This window comes from Diadema antillarum, unplaced genomic scaffold (assembly GCF_040938485.1).
Source record: "Diadema antillarum isolate AM-2024a unplaced genomic scaffold, OU_Dant_1.0 scf00000232, whole genome shotgun sequence".
NCBI classification, from domain to species: Eukaryota; Metazoa; Echinodermata; class Echinoidea; order Diadematoida; family Diadematidae; genus Diadema; species Diadema antillarum.
In genome coordinates, this window is record NW_027271121.1 from 254,290 (window position 1) to 276,793 (window position 22,504).

General features: G+C 38.8%; 2 protein-coding genes across 2 annotated transcripts; one reads left to right on the plus strand and one right to left on the minus strand.

Annotated features, from left to right (window-relative positions):
• Positions 1-4,007: 4,007 nt before the first annotated feature.
• Positions 4,008-17,697, minus strand: LOC139724838 (N-acetylgalactosamine kinase-like). Its single transcript, XM_071635962.1, has 9 exons — positions 17,572-17,697; positions 16,232-16,320; positions 14,898-15,021; positions 14,058-14,295; positions 9,715-9,813; positions 8,020-8,172; positions 7,217-7,427; positions 5,333-5,540; positions 4,008-4,466 (listed from the first exon to the last, which is right to left on the minus strand). The coding sequence occupies exons 1-9, from the start codon at positions 17,631-17,633 to the stop codon at positions 4,253-4,255; spliced, it is 1,398 nt and encodes a 465-aa protein (XP_071492063.1). The 5' UTR covers positions 17,634-17,697; the 3' UTR covers positions 4,008-4,252.
• A 396-nt stretch (positions 17,698-18,093) lies between these two features.
• LOC139724843 (large ribosomal subunit protein mL65-like) lies at positions 18,094-20,960 on the plus strand. The gene is made up of 4 exons (XM_071635968.1): positions 18,094-18,783; positions 19,011-19,119; positions 19,944-20,105; positions 20,692-20,960. The coding sequence occupies exons 1-4, from the start codon at positions 18,094-18,096 to the stop codon at positions 20,958-20,960; spliced, it is 1,230 nt and encodes a 409-aa protein (XP_071492069.1).
• The last annotated feature ends 1,544 nt before the right edge of the window (positions 20,961-22,504 follow it).

A 22,504-nucleotide genomic window follows, 5' to 3' on the forward strand; every position in this document is an offset into this window, starting at 1 on the left:
CATGCCATGTTTCCATTTACACGTAACAGGCATTTCATTGCATTGCATTTGTGCAAACAACTGGAAAACGGTCATTGTGTATGCCTCCCTATTTTGGTTGATTATATTTGTATGCACGACCGATTCCATTGTACAGGTACTCCCAAACGTACAACGTATCCCAGTTTAAATGCTTGCCTGTGGTGAAGAGTTTTGCAGGAGTGTCATTCTAAATCTCCACAGATATGGCATCAGAGAAATTGTTCGCCCTCCTCCTCCAACCCCAAACCCCTCCCCCCAAAAAAAAAAAAAAAAAAATATATATATATATATACATGTACAATGTAAGGCAAACCTCACTGTAACGAATATGGATACAACAAATTTTTGATAGAAATTTAAGATGATGTTCATGGTAACTGTCACCATGTTGTCTGTTTTCTCTGTATTTTGATATAACGTGAAAATTCTTCTGGTATAGACTTTGTTATAGGTCATTTTCTGCATTCCTTATGTTGGCCTTTTTGCAAATGGCTACCAAAAACACAATGATTTGCTTAAGCAACCATCACAGAATTGTTCTCTTTCCACAGGTTTGTATCTTTCTCACTCTCTCTAGTAGTTATGTACACACACACACACACACACACACACACACATATGATAATAAAGATAGATACACAGATATAGATACAATCAGTGCATTCCCATTGTGACGAAATTTCATTAAGCCAACAATAAAGAATATATGAAGATCTCATTTTGGAACCAGAATTTTTACTTTAATATACAGTGTGTAACAACATCTTTGTTATACAATGTTTGCCGTAATGGGAGTGTTTCGAAAAAATACAAATTTAGATCCCCAAATTATTATCTGTCCATTTTCATGTACTTTATTTGTTACGCTAAAACAAAATTACTCTAAAACAAAAGAAAACTGCAGTTCTCAAGGGCTTTGTTATACTGGGAGTTGCTTGTATATGACTGAACAAAATGCAATATACGTGTATGTATGTATGTATCCCATGTATATAAAAATAAGTCTTTCTTGAGAAAGTGTTGCCTTTGAATTTGTACATAAAGAGTATTTATTGTAAAGATTTTGATGTGCAACTTGACTTGCAAGTAAAGTGATATGTTCAGTTTGACAAGAGCAAATAATCACATCTGAGTTGATGCCTTTGATTTCAGTTGTACATGTAATACAATCTTAATGATTTATGATAAAGCTGGTACCGGCAGCTTCATACACTGACTAGACAGTAAAACTAGACACAGATCAATACAGATACAGTCTTGCTTTTTCAAAACAAGGACACATGAAGGACCTTCTTCAGGGTTTCAGACATAATACTTAAAACTTTATCCCCATACATCTGTCTGTAAGTACCACACCATGTAACTGAGGGAGTAGAAAAACAAAACAAAACTGGGCCCTCTTGCATAAGAAGATGCAATCAAACACAGATCGGGTGTCAGCCAATCAAAATGGAGCATTCACAGATTTATGATTGATTTTTTTACTTAAGTTTGATTTCACCTTTTATGCAAGAGGTCTCATCATAGACGAATGATGTATCATACGGAATTCAAATAAGGCTAAAAGTAGTGACACGGGCCATAATGGCAAGTTGGGACATTGCTTCCTCTTTCATTACAAAATTAAAAAAAAATATATATATATATTTTTCTCCACATTTCGTATCATGTGTACAAATTGTATACAAACTTCACCCTCATCCCCATCAAAAAAAACCCAACAAAACAAAACATAACAAAACAAAGATGTAAGAATGAAAATACATGTACTTGATAAGGCACAGATAATAAAAGGAATACATTGTATAACATTTGTTCAATGCTGGAATGCCTTGAGTTCATTAGACTACATACACCAATGTACAACATTCAGTGAGTTCTGAAAGAAAATACACAAAGAATCTTCCTTTTTGGGGGGCGGGGGGCTAAAGCAAAGCACTTTTTAAAACATTTTCTATCACACTGTATTGCCACATACATGTACATGTATCACAATGTTGAGTACAATGGTAAGCCAGCTTAAATCCTGGCATTATATGGAATCAAGTTTTCTTCTTTTGCAAGAGGCACCAGAAAAGTCTATTTTATACTCGGAAAGAGTGATTTCTGGTGAATAGTACCCTCCTTGGTCCTCCTTGGACTTGACCGACGTTATTAAGCTGAATGGAATTTTCATGATCATCAACAACAACTATTGCACTGAACTCTTCGTATGCCCAGGCGCATGCAAATAGCCCGGCCAGTAGACGGCCCAACAGACCATTTACATGACCTGGAAAAACATTGTACACTGTACAAGGTTCTAGAAGGGCATTGAGGTAATATAAAACTGAAATTAGAAATTGAAGCAAATTTCGACGATACCATGTCCCATTCTAATGAACTGGAAAAAAGTGTTCACTTCATTGTTAATTGATTTGTGTTCAAGACTGGCAAATTTGTTACCATCTTGGCAACCTTGGGCAAATCTGGTATACTGTAAAAGTAGATATTTTTGCACGACTAATTTTTCGCGCTTGGCAGGGTAAGAAGAGTTTTGCGTGTTTTTAATTCCGCGGAATCGAGACATCATGCACAGGAACATATGGCAAGCAAGATTATTTGCATGCTTTTATTTTCGCGCTAGTTTCTGGTTCCGCGAAATACGTGAAAATTTCAACACCATGAAAATTTCCACTTTTACAGTAATCAATTATAAGCATAATTAGCATAATGAGCCAATTGACATTTATACAAGATATAGATTCATTTCCACCATTTGTATAAACTAGAAAGAATACAGTGTAGTTTTCGGTAAACTGTTAAGATGCAAACTACATTCAGAAAAATGCTCTTTTATTTGCTCTACCTTTCCTTTCATGAACACCATGTCACGCATGTATTAATACCCCACAATCAAGTTACTGTAGGCCTAAACGCCATATATTTTGCGAGTCTAAATTTTCGCAAATCAGGAATTCCCGGAGATGTCGTGATCGTGGAGTCCTGTTCTGAACGGAGAAATGTACATGCATACGAGACATCCACATCAGAATCAATATTTTCGCGTGTCTTTAATTTCGCGAATTAGCACCTGACTCGCGAAATTCACGAAAATAGCCGAAAGTGGCTTCCCAAGTATGAATGTGTGATGGGAATGAGAAAATTTGGGGGCTGATGGGGATGCAACCCAAACAGGGCGCTGATTCACAAATTAGCGCATTACAGTTATTTCAAGAACTAGCCCAAGGTTTTAGGGAAAGCTTTAACCACAAAATAGTGTGTTATTTAGAAACTTTGGTCTGAGGAAGACACGCCTAATGTGCCTCAATCCTGATAGGAAGGCCATGGTGACATAAATAGGGATCAAGGGGATGAAGCCAACTTCTTTTTGATTGCCAATAAGGTGTCTGGATATTTATGCAAATCAGCGAAGAAAGCTTTCCAGTTTGTGTGTCAGTCGACAGAAAACACAGGTAGGGTTACAGACCCGGTAGCAAAGGGTATTCACTGTAGACCTGTAATTCATTCGCTGCCCAACAGGTTACATAAAAAAAAATCATGAATAGCACCTGCCAGCAAATATATGCATTGAAGCTAATTCACATCAGTAATGGTCGACTCCAGTTGACATTCTTGGACTATGTGTATACTTTATGCACATACTGTATGCATGGCTCGACACTAACTTTTTTGTTTGGTGGCCCGATGGGGCCACCAAAATCCTAAATTTCAAATTTTTGGTGGCCCGAGAGAAAAATTTGGTGTTCCGAAAAAAACAATAAAAAACATTAAAAGTCCTTTGTTTTTAATGAATCAAATATTTAAGTTTTATGATAGTAAGAATTAGAAGTTGGACATATCTACTCATAAATAAAATTCAACAAAATTGCAACACTCACTCTCAGGCACTCATTCAGTCCTTTTCATCCATCCTTTAAACAAATTTAACTGCTAATTTCCGGCGCAAAAAGTTACGAATTTATTGACATAATTTTCAAAGAATTTTGGTGGCCCGAGGCGGGCCACCAAATTTGCCCTTTTTTGAAATTTGGTGGCCCGACTTTCATTTTTGGTGGCCCCGGGCCACCGGGCCACCGTTAGTGTCGAGCCCTGCTGTATGTACTTATGCAGAGATCAGTGATAAAGCTGTACCCAACTCATTACAGGGATTCTCAACTATATCCGAACTGGGCCAGGCTTCTCACTCACTGCTTCCCCATGCTACCGGGCCTCTAAGATGGATTTATTTTCACAAGGTGAGCCCGCTGTAGATGACGGCCCCTTGGCCCGGCTGGGTAGCAAACAGGCTCTCCTTGACTCTGGCCATCCTCTCAGCTGTCTTTCCATAGAACTCCTCCTCTACCTGTCGGAGGAATGCTTGCACAGCATCAGCGGGTACCATGGAAACGGTGCACCCAGCCCACCCAGCACCTGTCAGTCTGGATCCCAGAGCTCCAGCTTTCCTGAGCGGAAAAAACAAAACAAAAAATCAAGATATACATGATATAGATAGATAATAGGAATATTTATTCAAAGTTACAGTGGAATATTCCAACCTATGACAGAATTGGGCTGCTATGGAAAAAAAAAAGGAACGAAACTTTTTTGTGTGTGGCAATACATCCTGCATTGTTATGTGTAGACAGGAAAAGCAAGTACTTTGTAATTTGAGATAAGTTCACACAAACGAAAAACAAAATGCCCAAACAAAATTTTGTCAATGTTAAAAAAAAAAAGAGCAATAAAAGTATCAATATGGAGGTGTATGTGGATATAAGTGAACTGTTGAGGGAAATGAAAAGACAGACTGCAAATGAGTTTAAAGTGCTGCTGAATATGCGTTAGCTGCTTTTGACCCATCCTAGCTGGTAATACACCAGAACACAATAAAAAACGAGAACCAAAGAGAAGATCAGATACTGGTTCTAAATAGTTCACTGCTGCCAAAAATCACTTTCTCTGTTTATCAACCCACAGAGGATGGGGCTGATTTTACTATAACATACATTTCCTACAGACACCTGCCCGAGTATACTCAAGGCTAGTCTTCAATGGGCTGAAGTTTCATATCCTGTATTGTCTTAATTGTTGAATATTTGCAGGAATGTTGTGTTGACATTCAGAAAATATTCACAGGCAGTGTATATTGCATATAGTAACACTTTCAATACAAATAGAAGGAGGAGAAGAAGAAGAAGAAGAAGAAGAAGAAGAAGAAAAAAAAAAAAAAAAAGAAAAGAAAAGAAAACCACCACAATACCAAAAGACTGGAGAAGAGGCTAAAAGGATTTAGTGGAGGTCTGATCTGAAGCCTGCATAGCAATCTCACTTGCACACTTGGGTGAGTTCATCCAGTTCTGGACAACTGCACTGGTAGAGATCCCGGCAGCTGGCATGGCTTTCGTCCATCAGTCTACCCAGGGAGGCAGCTGTGTCGGCCCCAGCATCAGGCTGGCCACACAGGGCCTTGAATTTCAGGACTCTGTTGGCCTCGCTGAAGACGTGCATGGCGCGGTCGTGAAGCTTGAAGGATTGGACTGGGTGATGAATTGGATGTTGGATGGAGAGCCATTACTCAAATCATACATTTTTTTTTTTCTATAGAAAGAGAAATAAAATGCACTTTTTAAGTTGTTAGCCTGACAAAATTGCGAGAAAACAGGCTTTGAAGATTCACCTCTTTCTCAAAGACAATGTCCGAGCGGCGGATGCGAGGAGAGAATCACCCATCCGTACGATGGTGCCAATCGATGTTAAGCTCCGCCTCTAGCAACCACATCGTCTTCTGATTGGCTCACTGAGAGAGTCAAATTTCCCGGGCACCTTCCTCGGAGCTCAGCGTATGGAGCCGAAAAACAATGCCATGTCGCTCGCGGTTTTGTTTACCAGTACGTCTTTCAAGATTGGCGAATACGATATTGCACGTACAAAATTGTATGGTGTACATGTACAATGTACATGTGTATGGTGCACGCATTACGCAATGGCATCCACATGCCATGGCCGTGTGCATGTAACAGGAGCGGTGGCGAATCCACACATTTACAAATCGCGCTTTCAATTGTGGTACATTTTGAAGGCAGAGTTGCTAGTGCTGGCAAGGGTCACGCTTCCTGTTTGTTTTGCTTTTACAAGACATGCATATTATGTTTCTTTGTTCGGTGGTGCTAATCAAATTGAAACAAACAAACAAACATGACTCGTCAGTTTGGTGCGATCCTGACGTGTAGTATTTGAATAGAATTTGTTGCATGTAGTGTGGCCGCTCCTTTCCTGTCATCTACTAGTACCTTCCATTAATCAGCTAGTCTGCTGTCATAATTTTTACTACATGTACAACAAGTAGACGAAATTTGAGAATATTTAGTTTTCTTTTCACACGATTATGTCATGCTACATGATTTTTGTTTCACTTCCGTTGTCGAATATTGCGGCAGAATACTATGTATAGTAGTTTGGATAGAAGCGATACAGAGCGAGCGTATATAAACCACTATAGCAAGAACAATGGAGCACGTAATCGTGCACGCGTGGACAAAGCATTCCCCAAACGCTGCAACTGGTGTCTCCGAAAGCCAAATTATGTAAATGTATGCGACGCACCAGCCAATCGCATGCGAGACCCTGCGCCGTAGCAACGCTGAGGATATTGGCGCGGCGTTCGAAAGAAGCTCGAAAGTGACAAGTGCGATCCAACATAGGGTGCTTAAAATTCCATTTTCGATAGGAAAAACTTATGCTATGAAATTTAGTGTAGATGTAGAAAACGTATCAAAGATTTGATTTCTGCAAAAAACCTAAATCGACAAAAATAATGGTCAAAATCTTTGTACCCCGCCTAGGAGGGAATTTGCTCTTGCGACTTTTGCCTGAAACCGTTGTCGCGGGTCACATTTCTACTTCATTGCAACCAGAATTTTGTTATACATGTGCTCCTCATAAAGGGGAGTGCACTGTACAGTCAAATCTACACGTACCATAGTGGCTACTTGTCCGTAACGGTCACTACTTTTGTCTCCCTTGGATGCCTGCTGTAGACTGGTTTGACCGTATTTCTTTGTTCTTGTACTCTTATATACTGAGGAGCCTAATATACTGAGGCAATTGTCCTCAAAGCTGGTTTTTAGGTCTTCGTTATAACAAGGTTCCCCTGTCTCAGAGTCTCGTTTCTTTTATCATGAGATGACCACTGTCTCTGTTGGTCAAAACTCACCATGAAGGGTGTTGGCGCTGAGGCTGTCCCTGGCAAGTTCTTCCTCCGTGACCCCAAGGACAGCGCACACCTCTTCCTTGCTATAGGGGTCAGTGTGCAGGACACTGGACACCAGTGCCTCCATGTCCGAGAGGGAGAGGTTGAGCGCCTTTTGGACGTCCACCAGGCGCTTCATGGACCTCCAATCCAGCCCCTTGGCTTTGGCAAGCACCTGGCATTAGGAAGAGAAAAAAAAGCTTAAGCTCATATTCTATGGCCACAGTTAAACATTCAAACTCGTGAAAAAGTTGGGACCAATGAAACCACTCTGTTTGCATCAAAATGTTGCTACATCAGACCTCCCAACCTGTTCTAACTAAAAAATATGGATACTTCAGCTCAAAAGTATGAAAGAAAGAGCAGTTCTCATAGGAGGGTGTCGTAAAATTATCAAGAAAAATAGGAAACTCCTGTTGAAACATGGGCCTGGAATGGTCAAAATTCAGTTTCTTTCCTCCAAATTCAGAATGGTTGGGTGGTCTGCTATATGTATCCGAGTATGCAATCTTGGAAGGTTGACGCCAGAAAAATTACTCAGTATGACAAGAGTTTCTTAAACAGTGGAATCTCACTATAAACAGCTCATATAAAACCCTCTCATAAACAAGGACATTTTGCAGGACAACTGTTCAAGACAAACTATAGAATGCGCAAGATTTAAGACGGCACAAAATGAAGAGAAGAAGAAGCAAAGGATATAGAAGAATACTCCAAGGAGAGAGAAAAAGTATGATGATGAGGAGGAGGAGAGAGAAGCCTCTTACCCTTGTTGCCAGTCTGCACTCAACAACCCGGATGTTATAGTGGGACGTGGCAGCTTTCTGCATCTCTACACAGCTGTTGGCGATGACGAATGCAACACCCTCTGGTAGATGGACATCCTCAGCACGGATAGGGTTAAATTCAATGTGCTTGGCCTGGCAAAGGAAAGGAATGAGCACAGAAGGACTCTGATTTAAATTGATGATTCTTGCATCAAGCTGTTTTGATCGCAATTGACTGACAATTTACCCTTTATCGACATTAAAACACCAGTTATTCAGTGTTTAGAGTAACAGCCATGACAAAAATCATGGGCATAGATATTCGGGTGTGAAATTTGTCACTCATTTGCAATCAAGGATTTTGATGATGAAATAACAACAATTGCATGAAAGGAAACAATATTAAAAGTGAAAAAATGATTATGATATAATTTGATGATAATTGGGATGTTATCGTTGATGGTGGTAATGATGATAATGGTATTTTTCAATCATATAAAACAATGGTTAAAATACTTTTTTTTTTGAAGTAACAAAATGTTAAGATGAACTTCTACTTTTGCTCAGAAAGATTCCCACCATTGTTGCAAGTGGCCAATGCAAAATCAGCATTCTATCATGAAGACAAACCTAATCATATCTTGCATCTATTCACAAGCAATTCAGTAGTTGTGTCCATGCACCACAAAAAGAACAAAAAGTCACACCCCTTGATCTTAAGTGAGGACTCAAAAAAGGTGAAATGGGTCAACCACGTCAATATTAAGTTTTTCATATTGTCTGAAAGAGCTTCTCTTCGCTACCCTTATTCTACATTATTCTTAAGTTTGGGATCATAAATGGATTGGGAAAGTGCATTTTCAACAGTTTTTCTGCAACCCTTTTTTGTGAAGTAGTGAGATAAGGTATGTCTTAGAGGTCCCTTTTCATTTCTTGATAAATCATTTGCACACTCTTCACTTTTAAGTCTGATAACTTTTGAAGGGATATGGCTACTGCTTGGATAGTTGGCATTAATCATGGACAGAATGAGTTAATAGAGCATGCTCAATTTCAACTTAATCTGATAATCCCTTCATGGTTGTTGCTCTAGTGGTTTACATCCTGTTTTTTGTTCCATTCATCGCGCAGCTAGCACCATTTGTATAAAGATTATTTAAAGTGCTTGAATAGACAGATAGGTCCTGTACTTCAGAGCCTTTTTTCTCGGTTCACACTTTTCCAGAGTGTTTGCTTTCTTTCCAATATTTTAGGAGAGTCCATTTCAAATGAGCTATACATCATTGTTAAGCTTAGAGTCTGCTCTTTCAGAATCTTTAAAAATCCATGTCTGGCGACTTTTTATTGGTTTTGTGATGCAGGGTCACATTTGGTGTTTTAAAGGTTGATATTCCATTTCCATTTATATTTCATAGTTGTTAAATGCCTACACGGGGAATTAAAAAAAAAATCTTGTATTGTTTAGGCACTCAACTCCCAAACTCACAACCACTTATGGTAATGTACATATAAATGGTCAGAGAAAAACAAATGATTACAAAGAAAAGAGAGAGAGAGAGAAAGAAGGAACAGAACTGTACAGTGATAAATAGATAGATAACAAATGATGGGAAAGAGATATAGATGTATACAGACAGACAGAAACAGAGTCAGAGGCAGACATACAGACATGGAATGAAGGCTCCACATACTTACCGTCCCAGCTTTGGCAAGGAAACAGATAGACTGGTCCATACCTCCACCCTGGGTCCCAATGTAGTGCTCACACCGCATGCAGATGTCTGCCAGCTCAGTCTGAAGTTAGAAGGAACAAAGACAGACAAAAATAACCATTTTAATTCAGAAAGCTGAACCAAACAGACTGTATCCACAATCCATTTCTAAACCTGTATAATCTCTGAAATAATATCACAGATCTATGTGGAAGCCAAGAATGGCAAACCCAGTTTCCAAAAAGCAAAGGGTAATGGCAAACTGCACACCACAAACGTATTCAAGCTGTATGTATGCAACAGATGAGAGAAAGATAAAGCGAAATCAGAGGAATATTATTAGTGAAGTCATGGGCTCTGAAAAGCATTCTAACAAGTAATCAGTCATTTAATTTCCTACTTAATGAATATGTCAAGATAGATTTAGAGTCACATGACCATGCCTCAGCATATTATGTTAATGTCTTTATTTAGTTTTATTGATTTTCCCACTATGCACTGCTATTTATGTTCTCTTTGATTCTCTTTACAGTACACAAGGGACATCATCCAACTGCACACTTATGTGACATGGATAATTCACAGTGGCACACCTTCAACGAAATAAAAAGTGAAATATTTTAAGTTTGACATTTGAACAAGCAAATTTTTTGTTCCACATTACAAGATATCTATATCATATTTGATAACATATTATCAAATGCAAACAGAAGAAAACTGACCAGAAATGAATAGAATGATTAGTGGAAAAATGAGCAAAAAATATCCCATTTTCTTTGCTCATTTTTCCACTAACATACAATGGTATTATCAATTACACCTCTTTTAACCCGTTGAGGACGAGTCCCAAGTATACTTGGCAAGGTGTTTATGGAAAGTGCGTGTTGTAGCAAAATCAAACCGTCCTCAACGGGTTAAGATGCGAAATTCACGATTATTCGGCCTCCTTCCATTCTGTCCTCACTCTTAGTGAATAACTCCAACACACTGTGTTTAGCAAGATTGTTTCAAGCTTGCTGAACTTACAAACAAAATGTATATATTTAGCCTGTGAACAAAATGGATATGACAGACAGATATAGGAAAGAGTGACAACTTATCAGTAGTCACTAGTGTTTCTGATGTCCTTCACGTGGGGGCATAATGAAACTACATATACCCTTTCAACCTACAATATTACATGCTTAAATATTGGTACAACTGCACTGTGTAACATTCTCTGGATTGTTTCATGTAGATTATTACAACGTACAAATTATTTGCCAGCCACCTTTAAGTGAAAACAAGTTTGTGCCACAGTCTGTACTGCAGACTTCATATACGTCAAATCCCACATGTTATAATTATAATTATTTTTGTTTTAATTCTCGTAAGAGATCTGTTGATGATCGTGGATTTCTGGAGTGGTTTCCTAGACAGACAGAGAAACTGATGGAGAAGAGAAAGAAAATAAAGACAGTGGCACTAGGGAAGAAAAAGACAATTTCCCCACCATCTCTGGACAGTAGTGGAGGACAGTGCTGCTGTTGCAGACAAAGAAATCCTACCACTCTCTGTCATTAAAAACGACACACACAAACACATACAAACACATACACACACACACACACACACACACACACACACACACACACACGAAACAACAAAACAAAAGAGAGAGAGAGAGAGGGAGAGAAGATATATGCCTGGGGCTCACTGTGCTTTAGTGTTCGTCCTTACTTGATGAGGTTCACTCCTGGCAGCCACCCTAGGTAATTAATGGGATTGCTTACTGTAAAAACTGGCCCCCAGACAAGAGTGATTGTGTTAGCCTCCCAGGACTGTCTAGCATGCCTGAACTGACTTGAATGCACACTATGAATTTTGATTGCACAGAATCGGTCAAAACATAAAAAATAACAGAAATGAGAAAAAAAAAGAGAGGAAAAAAAAACCTAAATAGAAAGGTATGGATCCTCCTACAAAACTGCTCCAAACTCATACTAAGGAGATCATGCCGAGGTCCATGTGTTCTGTGTTTGGACATCATACATACACAAACATGTGCATACATGCAAATTTTCTGTTTGTTTTGCTATATATATCGCCAAGTGAATGTTCTTGATAATGGCAGGGTGCCTGGGAATGATACACACACACACTGTAAAACCACAAATATTCTCGGCATAAAATTTTTGTGAATTGCCCCTGGCATTTAATGCATATTGCATCTAGACAAGAGTTTTAGTGTGCATCTTATTTTTACAAATCTTGGCTCTTGCAAAATTCACAAAATCAAAATGATGCAAACAATTCTGGTTTTACTGTGAGTAAAGTGTATGGTTTTTATAAATATACTGGTGAAATCCATAATGTGTTTGCCTTTTTACAAGATACAAATGCGAATAACATAATGACACAATTCTCATTCTATATATTATTTATGTTGAATCACACACCAATATCTGTGCTGAAATCATTTTACAGTGAGCTATTTTTTTTTTATGTGCATCTCCTTAAACTATGAGGATTATGAACTGCATTGAAATGAATCTTAAGTGAACCCTTATTCTTAAAATTTTCATTTTCATTTGTTTATGATGCCTATGATTGCCATTTTCAGTATATTCATACAGGCATACATTAGAATAAAAAAAAACAACACTTTATTTTTTTTTTTTTGTGAACATGCCAAAACATTTAATTCAAGAAGAATAAATAACAATAGGTAATTAGGTTTAGCCATACATGTTGATTTAAAGTTATAAGGAGGTGTTGACAGTCATACTAAGTTCAGAGCCCCTTTATCAGTTTCTATGCAGTTTGGAAATATGCCATAACAAAAAAAGAAGTTGTTGTGTAACATATGTGCGAATACTATTCTTGCCAATATGTTGATACTAAATACTGAACTCTACAACATGCACATTCATCTTACATAACCAAGCATGCAAAAGCAACAGAGCAAAAGTTCCCACCTTTACAGTACATGTGCTGACAAATAAACTCTTAGCTCTATTCCACCCCCCCCCCCCCCAAATCACAGCCTTTGTGTACTAAAGGGCATGAGTGGGCTTTCTTCAGACATGGAAATTTGTTGACATTAAACTTACTAAACTGTGGATCTAAAGGTCTCTCCCAAGCTGCCATGCCCCGAGGTGGCAGCCGTCCACTCACAAACAACTGTCAGTGGTCAGTTAATTCATTAGGCTGGTCTGGCCAAGTGTTTGGCATTCCCAAAGGGCTGACCTACTCCACTTTCACTGATTATAGGCCTACAGTGGACAGGTTGCAGAGGTGGACATCCTATCTCTCAGAAGTTCACAGAGAGTACATGTATAACAGGAATCATAAAAGTTGCCTCTTTGACTTTTCAGATTGTTCACCTTAATGATAACTACTAGTATGATTTAGATGTCTACCCACAAGTCTAGGGATGAACTCATTGAAAACTGAAACACACATACAGGTACACACATACAAGGACATGTCAACACACAGGGTATTTCATGAACAGGAAAATGGGCATGTATGACTACGTGTACATGTACAATGTACAATAAATACGAGACATACTTATTCAAGCAATAATACTTTGAATGACCTTACCGGGAGGGCCACTTGTGACATGCCCTAGCACCACATTAGTATACCCCCTCCCCCCCAAAAAACAACAACAACAACAACAACAACAAACAAACAAACAAACAAACAAAAACAGCAACAACAGAAAATTGTGTGAAGAAAGTCTTTTGGTTGCAACTGATTGACAAATTGCCCGACATCGACATAAGTCAATCACTTGCAATGAAAAACATCTCGTCAGAAGAATTTCATGAATTTGAATAAGTCTTTTGGTGTTGGTAAAAACATCAACTTAATTAGCAGTTCTGTCAACTTTGCAGTGGGAACAGTGGGAACTAAGAACATTGAATTGTTTCATACAATGCAAAACCCATCTTTCATACACGTGTAGCTTCAAGGATGGCATGATCTACATGCAAATCTAGCAGGAAAATCTTAACCTTTGACCACTCATGACAAGTGTAATATGCTTACAACTCATCCACTGGAATGGAACTGAGCATACATAGTCTTTTGCTGGTTCTGCAAGCCAGCTAGGTATCATGTCACATATATGGTGGACTAAAAAAACCCTTAGAAATTTAATTGTCATAAACTTATGTGGTTGTGATTCAATTGTACATAGGCCCTTTCATCGTCTCTGTCACTATGAGCACTAACATCAAGAATAGATCACCTGCATTAACAACAGAATACTTGGGGGGGGGGGAAGGTAAACAAAGCAAATTAAGAAGACAACACAAACACTTGTAACACACTCACTTTTGGAAGGGAGAGATTATTTGCGTGCATAGTGGCCAGACCCGCGCAGCACACGAGAGCACTAGAACTGGACAGACCTGCACTTTTGGGCACACACCCGTCCACTACCGCATTCAGACCAGTCGGTGCAGCGATGCTGGCACGCTCAGTGACCCCTCGCACCCCACACAGGATATAGTTGTGCCATTGTGGCTTGGACTGGTCAATGTTGAAGGATGTCACATCAGTGGAAAAATCCCTTCAGGTATAACGATAGAGAACAGAGGAATTAATGCACTTTGTTCTGAAATTGAAAATGGCCCTATTCACTCACCACATTTTGCCAAATGATCTCAGAAATAAGTGCCTGATACAGTAGTCACATAATTTCCACACGATCAAGTCTGAACAAATTCCTCAAAGTGGTTCCACATTTACTATGCATATCAGTGTACTATTAATTTTGAGGTACCATATTGGTAAAATTTTTCAAAAGATTATATGCACATAAAATAGGCAATTATGATGCCAGATATACATTTGACCTTTCATCTATACCCTTTCTGGGGTTTTGCTGGCAAATGTGACTACATTATTGTTGTTTTGCACCATATTAAACAGACCCTGTTTTATATCTGATGTGATTGCATGACTTGTTGAACTGCATCATAAACAAAGAAACTTTTAAAGCAGTATTTTCAACAAGACTTTCATAGTTGATTTTACAAAAAAATAACCAAGTTGTTGAGAACATTTTTCATCTGTTCATAAAGCAAACCAATTCATCATACCATGTTGTACATATCAAGTCCAATGCTATCCTGATACATATAATATAGGCATAATTTTTGTTCGACTTACGCAAAAGATGGATTTGTGTTGGAAAGACGCAGCTGACCATCCTCGTTAACTCCTACGGCCATCACGATGTCTTGGTCTATTGCCATGGGCAGTACTGAGTAGCCACAGTAGTCTATATGTTCACCTGACAAAATGGAGTGAAGGGTAGAACAGTTAACATTGTATGAAGGGTAGCATAGTTAACATGAGATGAAGGGTTGTACAGCAGAACAGTTTACTAAATCATTCCACACCAGGACCATTGACTAGGGAAAACAAACAGAGGGAAGCTGTTGTTTTGCACATTGATATAAACTGGCAATTGTGCAATGATACGCTTAAACCCCTAGTACACACAATAATCTAATGTTCTAATCACATGTTTACCAGACAAAACTTAAATTCTGGCATCAAACAGATTTAGGCTGAAAAAGATTTATAAAATATGACCACACTAATGTCCTTGTAATAATAAGTCAATGAAACAGGTTTTGAGAAAACAACCCTCAATTCCCAATCTCTACTTTATATTTCAGTCATTTGCTTTCAGTACTACTTTACTATTCACTTTACATACAGTATTCCTCCCCTCATCTGATTGATCCTTTAACACTGACATGCTCTTTAGTGGCACTCAGACATGCATAAAATGAAAATACTGTCGGGCTACTGTGGTCATTTAAACAATGTCTTTTCTAAATATTTCATCAAGTTTTCAAGTATATTGTAGGCATACTACACACACCTTTCCCAAAATGTATGTTGTGTAATTGATTGATAAGTTTAAATAGTCAGAAATCTGCCAGCAATAATATGACAGTGTCCTACGTCACTGTAGAAGCTACGTACTGTAATCTTCTCCATCACCTACCCAATTTGGGTAGCACCATGGCTATTAGGTGTACAGACACAGAAAATGCATTATAAGTAAAGCCTTTGACTCCCTCCTTCACACACACACACACACACACACACACAAAAACTTTACAAAATGACACACATGTATACACATTATTCCACAGACAAACAAGGCCTTTTTAAACCAACATAAAATCATTATGTAATTCAGAATTCTCTCAACCAGCTCTGTGCCAGGGAGTTTGGACAGGATGTACAAAACTTTGGGGTTTTCAATGCCAATCGGCACCAGTGGTGGATCCAGGGGGGAGTGCACTGAGCGTGTGCCCCCCCCCCCCCTTTGCTAAAACAAAAGAAATAACAAGAAAAAAGGGGGGCAAGTGAGCCCCCCTCCCTTTAAGTTTGTAAAGGCACCCCCTCTTTACGGAATTCCTGGATCTGCCACTGAGCACTCATACTCAAAGCACACAAAAGGCTTCTAAGCAAGTACTGGATACCTATCAAGTTGACTCTTCCAGAAGCCCTGGCAAAAAATGTTGGCGCACTCTGATACTTTGTCTCATACTGCTTGGACAAATTTCGAAACCTGAAAGTGAAGGAAAACAGAGAGAAACATAGGAGAAAGAAGAATAACACATCATAAAGGAGAGGCTTATTTTGTAATCTTGATGATCCCAGCAAAGCAAAGGGATCAAGATGAATGCTAGGTAGATGATCATGATGAAACCGCATAAATGTATGAACTTCTTTATACCGCTGTATAATTCATAGTTCTATTCTATAGCTGTACCTTGACCAACTCTCTTGGTGATCATTTCAAGTCATCTCAACTTTCCATTGCTATTTAAACAGTTGCAAGATGAAAAAATTACATAAAATTACAGTGATGTTTGGTTTATTTCGGCAAAGGAGATTCCTTTAAAGTCCTGCATTATTTGGGAGGGAAAAAAAAGAACGGAAATAAAATTAGATTTATAAACAAAGAATGACAGTGCTGAAAATTTATAATTTTCAAAACATTTGATTATCAGCATCTCAATCAAAACATGATTAAGAATAAGAGTCTATTTAATTGTCAGAAACAATTCATATACTGAGGTATCACTGACTCTGAGGCACTGGCTTTGTAGAATTTCCTGCTCATTGATAAATGGATTCTTCCCCGAATAATTCTTCTTTTTTTATACTCATGATGTTACCAGTATCAGAACAGAAGTGCAGTAAATTACGGCAGTAGTATAGGGTCTAGACACCAGGCCCAGGGCAGGGTTAATCTTCTGGCAAGCCATTCTTCTCCCAATCCGAGGGAATCAGAAGACAATCCCATTCTATAAACTGATGATAGGTAGTTTCTTGCTTTTGCAGATCATACAGAGAGTAAACATTTTGTCTGTAGAGTTTTGTGTACACAAAATACCAGTACATAAAGTCATACAAGTACAAGTGGTATAAAAAGACAGTCATGAATTTAGGGGAACGGGGGTTCAAGGAGCTAGGAGTGATAGGAGTGATGGTTGATTCATCAAGTTTAAGCCTAGGCCTACATGTAGAGGGATCTAGTTTGTACTTGAAATAAAAATGGCACAAAAAGCCGAAAGGTTTTACTTTTAACTTGAAGTCGAGGAAAGGGTTGTTAGCCTATTTAGCCCCCGTCTAAAAACCCAGGATTGCCCAGCAAAATGCAATTGAATTCCAACGTTCCAAAGTCAACTACGCGGACACCCGCGCCCGCCATGTCCATGTCGATATGACCATAGTCGATCAGATCAGTGACACAATTGCACAAACTACAGTAAATTTACGATGTAAATGACATAACGATGTGCAAGTAAATTACCTGTCAACTTGAGATGAAGGGACCTGACATAAAATAGGTGGACAGTGGTCACTGGCTTCCATCTTTCGACAAAACACAGGTCAATATCTCAAGAACAATTACATGCAGGTGAGGTGTAGTATGTCTGCTGTCGCTTGGTCTTTCACGTAATTACGGTATACGGGTATCTAGTACACGCCCCCTTCCTGCTCGGCTCGGCTGGCCAGCTGCTAGGGATCGGCTGCCCGCAAAGTCCAGCGCTCTCGCTCGCTAGAAAAACCTCGTATGTTGCCACATAGACACCTACATTTTTGTAGTAGTCGTACGTGAAAGGGGAAACTATCAGGTGACAATTGATGGCTCTTTCACACTTATTGATATAATCTGAAAAAAGAAGATTTTGAATACAAATTAATGTTATAAAAACTATCAAAAAATAAAATCAAAATAATAAATATATTAACGTAGATGTTTGATATTGCAAAATATTTATCAATTGTATATTGGTGAATATTGTTGATTTGATTCGGGAGTAAATTCAAAATGGCGTTATCCATGAGCGTCACGTCTGCTGCCTCGTGCACTTTTAGAATTGGCAAATTTCGTGGAATCTCTCTCCGATACCATGCGAATAAGTTGTATTATTCTACGAAGAATATCACAATTCAATCAGATGAGCCGCAATACCCGCCAATTCCTCCTCCAAAGGACAGCAAGGGGGAGCTGTTACGAAGGGCAGCCGCTCCCGCCAGAGACGCCGAGACTCCGGCGGAGATGATCTACGCGCTGAACAAGCGATACACGTGGAATTACAAGATCCACCCCTACGGCTTACACAATGGTTTCATTGACTTTTTCAAGCATATCACAAAGACCGAAGTGGTGGATGAGTTACCGGATCGGATAAAAACGCGATTGGAGAGTGAGGATGTGAAGAAACACTCGGAATATCTAAGTGAGCATGTTCGCAATGTTGTATTAAATGACTGGGCAAGTACGTATCGACACAAACAGGATGATGTTCACAGAGAAAAGGACATTGGGGAACAGATGTGCAAGACTTTAATGGACAGCATGGTTGCGTACCTGGCCCAGTCGAACCCTCACCTTCAGGATGCAGACGTGGATTTTGATGTAGAGATGAGATCATTCTGGGCAAGAGGGTCGCACAAATTCCATCAGTTTCTTGGGCAGCCTCTTGTTAACATCAGAACACGGGAACCACTCACTGAGGTGAATTACAGTGTTGTGAATGAAACAAAAACAACTCTGAAAGCAACCTGAATCTAATTATTTTCTGTTTATAGTATGGTTCATGAAGGTCATCATTATGATGTGTGTGTTTTTATTCAGTATTTTTTTTCTTTATCCTTTTCATCCCATGCTAAATGTAATAGTAAATGTGTTTTAGTGTTGTAAAGGTTATTTTTGTTTTATTTTCTCTAATTCATTTTGTATAGTTTGCTAGCTTGAGTGATGATGTGTGTCGTGGATCTGTACCAGACTGGCCATATGATCCCAATGTCGTCAGTGTATTCCCAAAGTCTGAGAATGCTGTATGCTTCCCAGGTAAGTCACGTTGTGTCTACACTCTGCATGAAATATGGCACCACAGTGCACAAGTACATGTGTACCTTTAATGCATTAGCACTGAATGCAAGAAATGAAAAGACACCATAATTTGTCGGAACTTAGAGTTAACCCTGCAGAATCATTGGGAGTAGTAAATACTATATCAGACCATCATATTTTGTGTAGGACAGTTTTCACAATTTGTTTTATAGAATTTGATATTTTTGTTAGTGAGTATTCTACACTGGTATTAAACACCCAGTGACCCAGATTTGTTTTGTGATGATTTACAATTGGTACACTTGTATAGGTCACCTTCAGTACAGGTAGCAAGACTCGGTTGTTGGTGGTACAATATATTTTGCAAGTTTCATGCATTTTATCAATGAAAATGAGAGGAGGTGATAGAGACTTGTTGATAAACCCTCCAGATTCATGTTTTTCTTTCTACAACCTTTTTTGTTGTCTTTGTTGTTTTTTCCTTTGTCTTGAAGATTCCTTTGCATCTTCATTGCATCAAGTTTAGATGTACATCAAACTTCAAACATTGTATTGGTTTGTACAATTGGAATATAAAACATTAGGATTTTTATTCACAGTGCAAGATACTAACTAACATTTTTCTTATGAGTGGGATGGTGCACTCGTGTGGTTTCAATCACATGAAATGTGTATGTGAGTTTGTCTGTTTGTTTGTTTTGGGGGGTCTTTTCTTTAATTGCCAACTACTGTAGAGGAAGCACACACACATAAAAAGGACAAAGACGAAATGCTTTGAACAAAACATACAATCGAACCCCCCCCCCCCCTTCACCTCACAGGCTTCAAGCATGGTGGAGGATATTTAAATGCCCACACCCAGTTGTATGTGATGGACTACAAGCGGAGCAAGATGGAAGAGAGACGTCTGCTGCCAGAAGTCCTCATGGGCCAAGGGATCAGCACTTCCTTTGGATGGCTGAATGCTCTAGCTCTCTACCAAAGTAAGTTCAACACTTGATGGGGCTCTGGGCAGGACATTGTGTTAAAGTCTGAAGTCATCTGATCCAAATCCACTACATATTAAATTTTCTATCTCATAATTTATTTCATGTGGTATTTTAAGATCCATGTTATTTTGACTAAGAGAAATACACTGTATTTGAATTTCTAACAAATTAATGATTTTGGTGCACTGGTTTTCACATTAGCAGATCCTCTTCAGCAAAAAATCAACTGGATTTAAAAGATTAACATACTGTTTTGAAGACGAAGACACTGGCCATCATCAGACATACAATATTGATTATTTGAAGATTATTTTTCTGAATTTTAATTTTGAGATTTATTCATGCCCTTCACTCTGCACATACTTTTGCATACAAAGAAAAGGATGGTTATAAAAGTTCAATGTAACAAAAGAAAACTGCCTGTCCAGAGAATAATAACTGGAGTGGCTTGCATTTGATTAAGAAGCTTATTAAAGAAAGTTCATGTATTTTCTTTCCTGATAATGTGAGGTTCACAAGACTAGTGACTGCACTCATATTCCTGAATGTTGTCTCTCTCTTTATATTATGTGTATCATAGAGCATTGCTGCTACTTGGATATCCCGCGACCTATGACCTGTCAGACGATTGTCACAAATGGACCGTACTTCTCCTTCTACTGCTACCAGCTGAACACCCTAGCACTGGACCACCTACAGGAGGAGGACAACGACCTCCGCAATGTGTGCTGGCAGGCCGTTGACCTGCCGCTCTTTTCCTCTGTCGAGGACAACCAAGTCCATGACTTCAATGAGGAAGTGGTCAAGTTGATTGTAGCGTTTCTCACAAACCCAACCTCTTCCCCATGAGTGGGCATGGTGTACTAACAGCAGTCGTAGGACATTTTGGTATGATGAATTCAGCAGTGACTTATGGTGCTTACATCACACTCTTCCACCAGAAGCCGAATAAGAAGTCACAAGTTGGATGATTATTTACATGTACAATGTATTTTGTTCAGAGACTACAGATTCAAGTACCGGTACTGTAAAAGTGGAAATTTTCTCGGTGTTGAAATTATTGCGCGTTTCGCGCTACCAGAAGCTAGCGCGAAAATAAAAGCAAATATTTTTGCTTGCCATATGTTTCAGTAGTTGATTAATAACATGCAAATTAAAAACGGAATTAAAAACACGCAAAACTCTTCTTAAACGGCAGAGCGCGAAAAATTAGTCGCATGAAAATATCCACTTTTACAGTTACTTTGTCATACTTCTGTTTATTCTACCAAGCAGTGTATGTGCTTTTGGTGTGAATAGATTTGATAATCTATTGGAAAAAGAATCCCAGATTTCTTGTCAGTTGTGGTGAGGAGAAAAAAAGTGGGAAAGATATTAAGCAAAGGATGAACTTTGAATACAAGGTCTATGGTAATGAATCAGTTATTTTCACTCACTCAGTCCTTCCGCATCATCTTGAAGAACACAAGTGGATACTGATCGCAAAGATGCATATAAAAATCTGCTTTGTTTCACCTTTGTGAAGAGATCTGAAGTCAGATGTATTTATTATGTTGTTTTTTTGGCTGACACTAAATAACAAGTACCATGTGGTGCAACGACAAATTATGATTCCACTGTACATACACATTGTACTTTTACTACTGGTGTCATGTGTGCTCAAGGCAGGGTAGGGACTTTATGTCACCAACATGACAGCTTTACAGATAAACTGGGCTTCAAAATTTACATATGTCTAAAAGTTACACAGTTCCGATCTGGATTTGGAAAGTGACACATTCACATGTGCACACATTCGCGCAAGTATGCCAGCTACCCTGTAAGATACCGTGTACAACGGTGCATTGTTGAGCCAACAAAGCAAAGTTGTAGCAGCTGTTAGAGTTGTGACAATCATCGTGGCAATCGTGTCATGCTCTGCAGACCTACTCAACTTGTCCAATGTACCTGGCTCAGATTAGTAGCAATACTGTCAAGATTCTGTGATTATTCTATCGTGATATCAGTCTTGGTTTGACTTTACCCACATCCTTGACAGTTAAACAACAATAACAACAATTTCATTCATCATTCATCATTTCAGCAGGAGTGCTGAAATGATTATTCAAATGCAGTATACCTTTTTGTTTGCAACCTCAAACCGGTGGGATCATTCCTTTGACACGGTACAAATACCTAGTAATCTAGCAATTGTACTTTTCCATGGCACCTTTCATGCGTCATCACATTAGAGTTCCAAATGCATATCACGATATTTGACTTTTAGGACACTGAAGTTCCCCCCTTGCCTGAATTGGGTTTGAATAGACTGTGAGAATTACCAGGACAAGTATATCAGAAATGTGATGTTACAAAGTGGTGATCCATCATTAAAGAAATACATGTATGAGTCA

Excerpts from the sequence above, each read along its gene's own strand:
- LOC139724838 (XM_071635962.1), bottom strand. The coding sequence starts at position 17,633 with ATGGAAGCCAGTGACCACTGTCCACCTATTTTATGTCAGGTCCCTTCA. Across the intron at positions 8,173-9,714 it reads TCCTTGCCAAAGCTGGGACG|GCCAAGCACATTGAATTTAA; the intron begins GTAAGTATGTGG and ends TTCCTTTGCCAG. Across the intron at positions 4,467-5,332 it reads GAACTCACCCAAGTGTGCAA|GAAAGCTGGAGCTCTGGGAT; the intron begins GTGAGATTGCTA and ends TTTTCCGCTCAG.
- LOC139724843 (XM_071635968.1), top strand. The coding sequence starts at position 18,094 with ATGGCGTTATCCATGAGCGTCACGTCTGCTGCCTCGTGCACTTTTAGA. Across the intron at positions 18,784-19,010 it reads CACGGGAACCACTCACTGAG|TTTGCTAGCTTGAGTGATGA; the intron begins GTGAATTACAGT and ends CATTTTGTATAG. Across the intron at positions 20,106-20,691 it reads TGCTCTAGCTCTCTACCAAA|AGCATTGCTGCTACTTGGAT; the intron begins GTAAGTTCAACA and ends TGTGTATCATAG.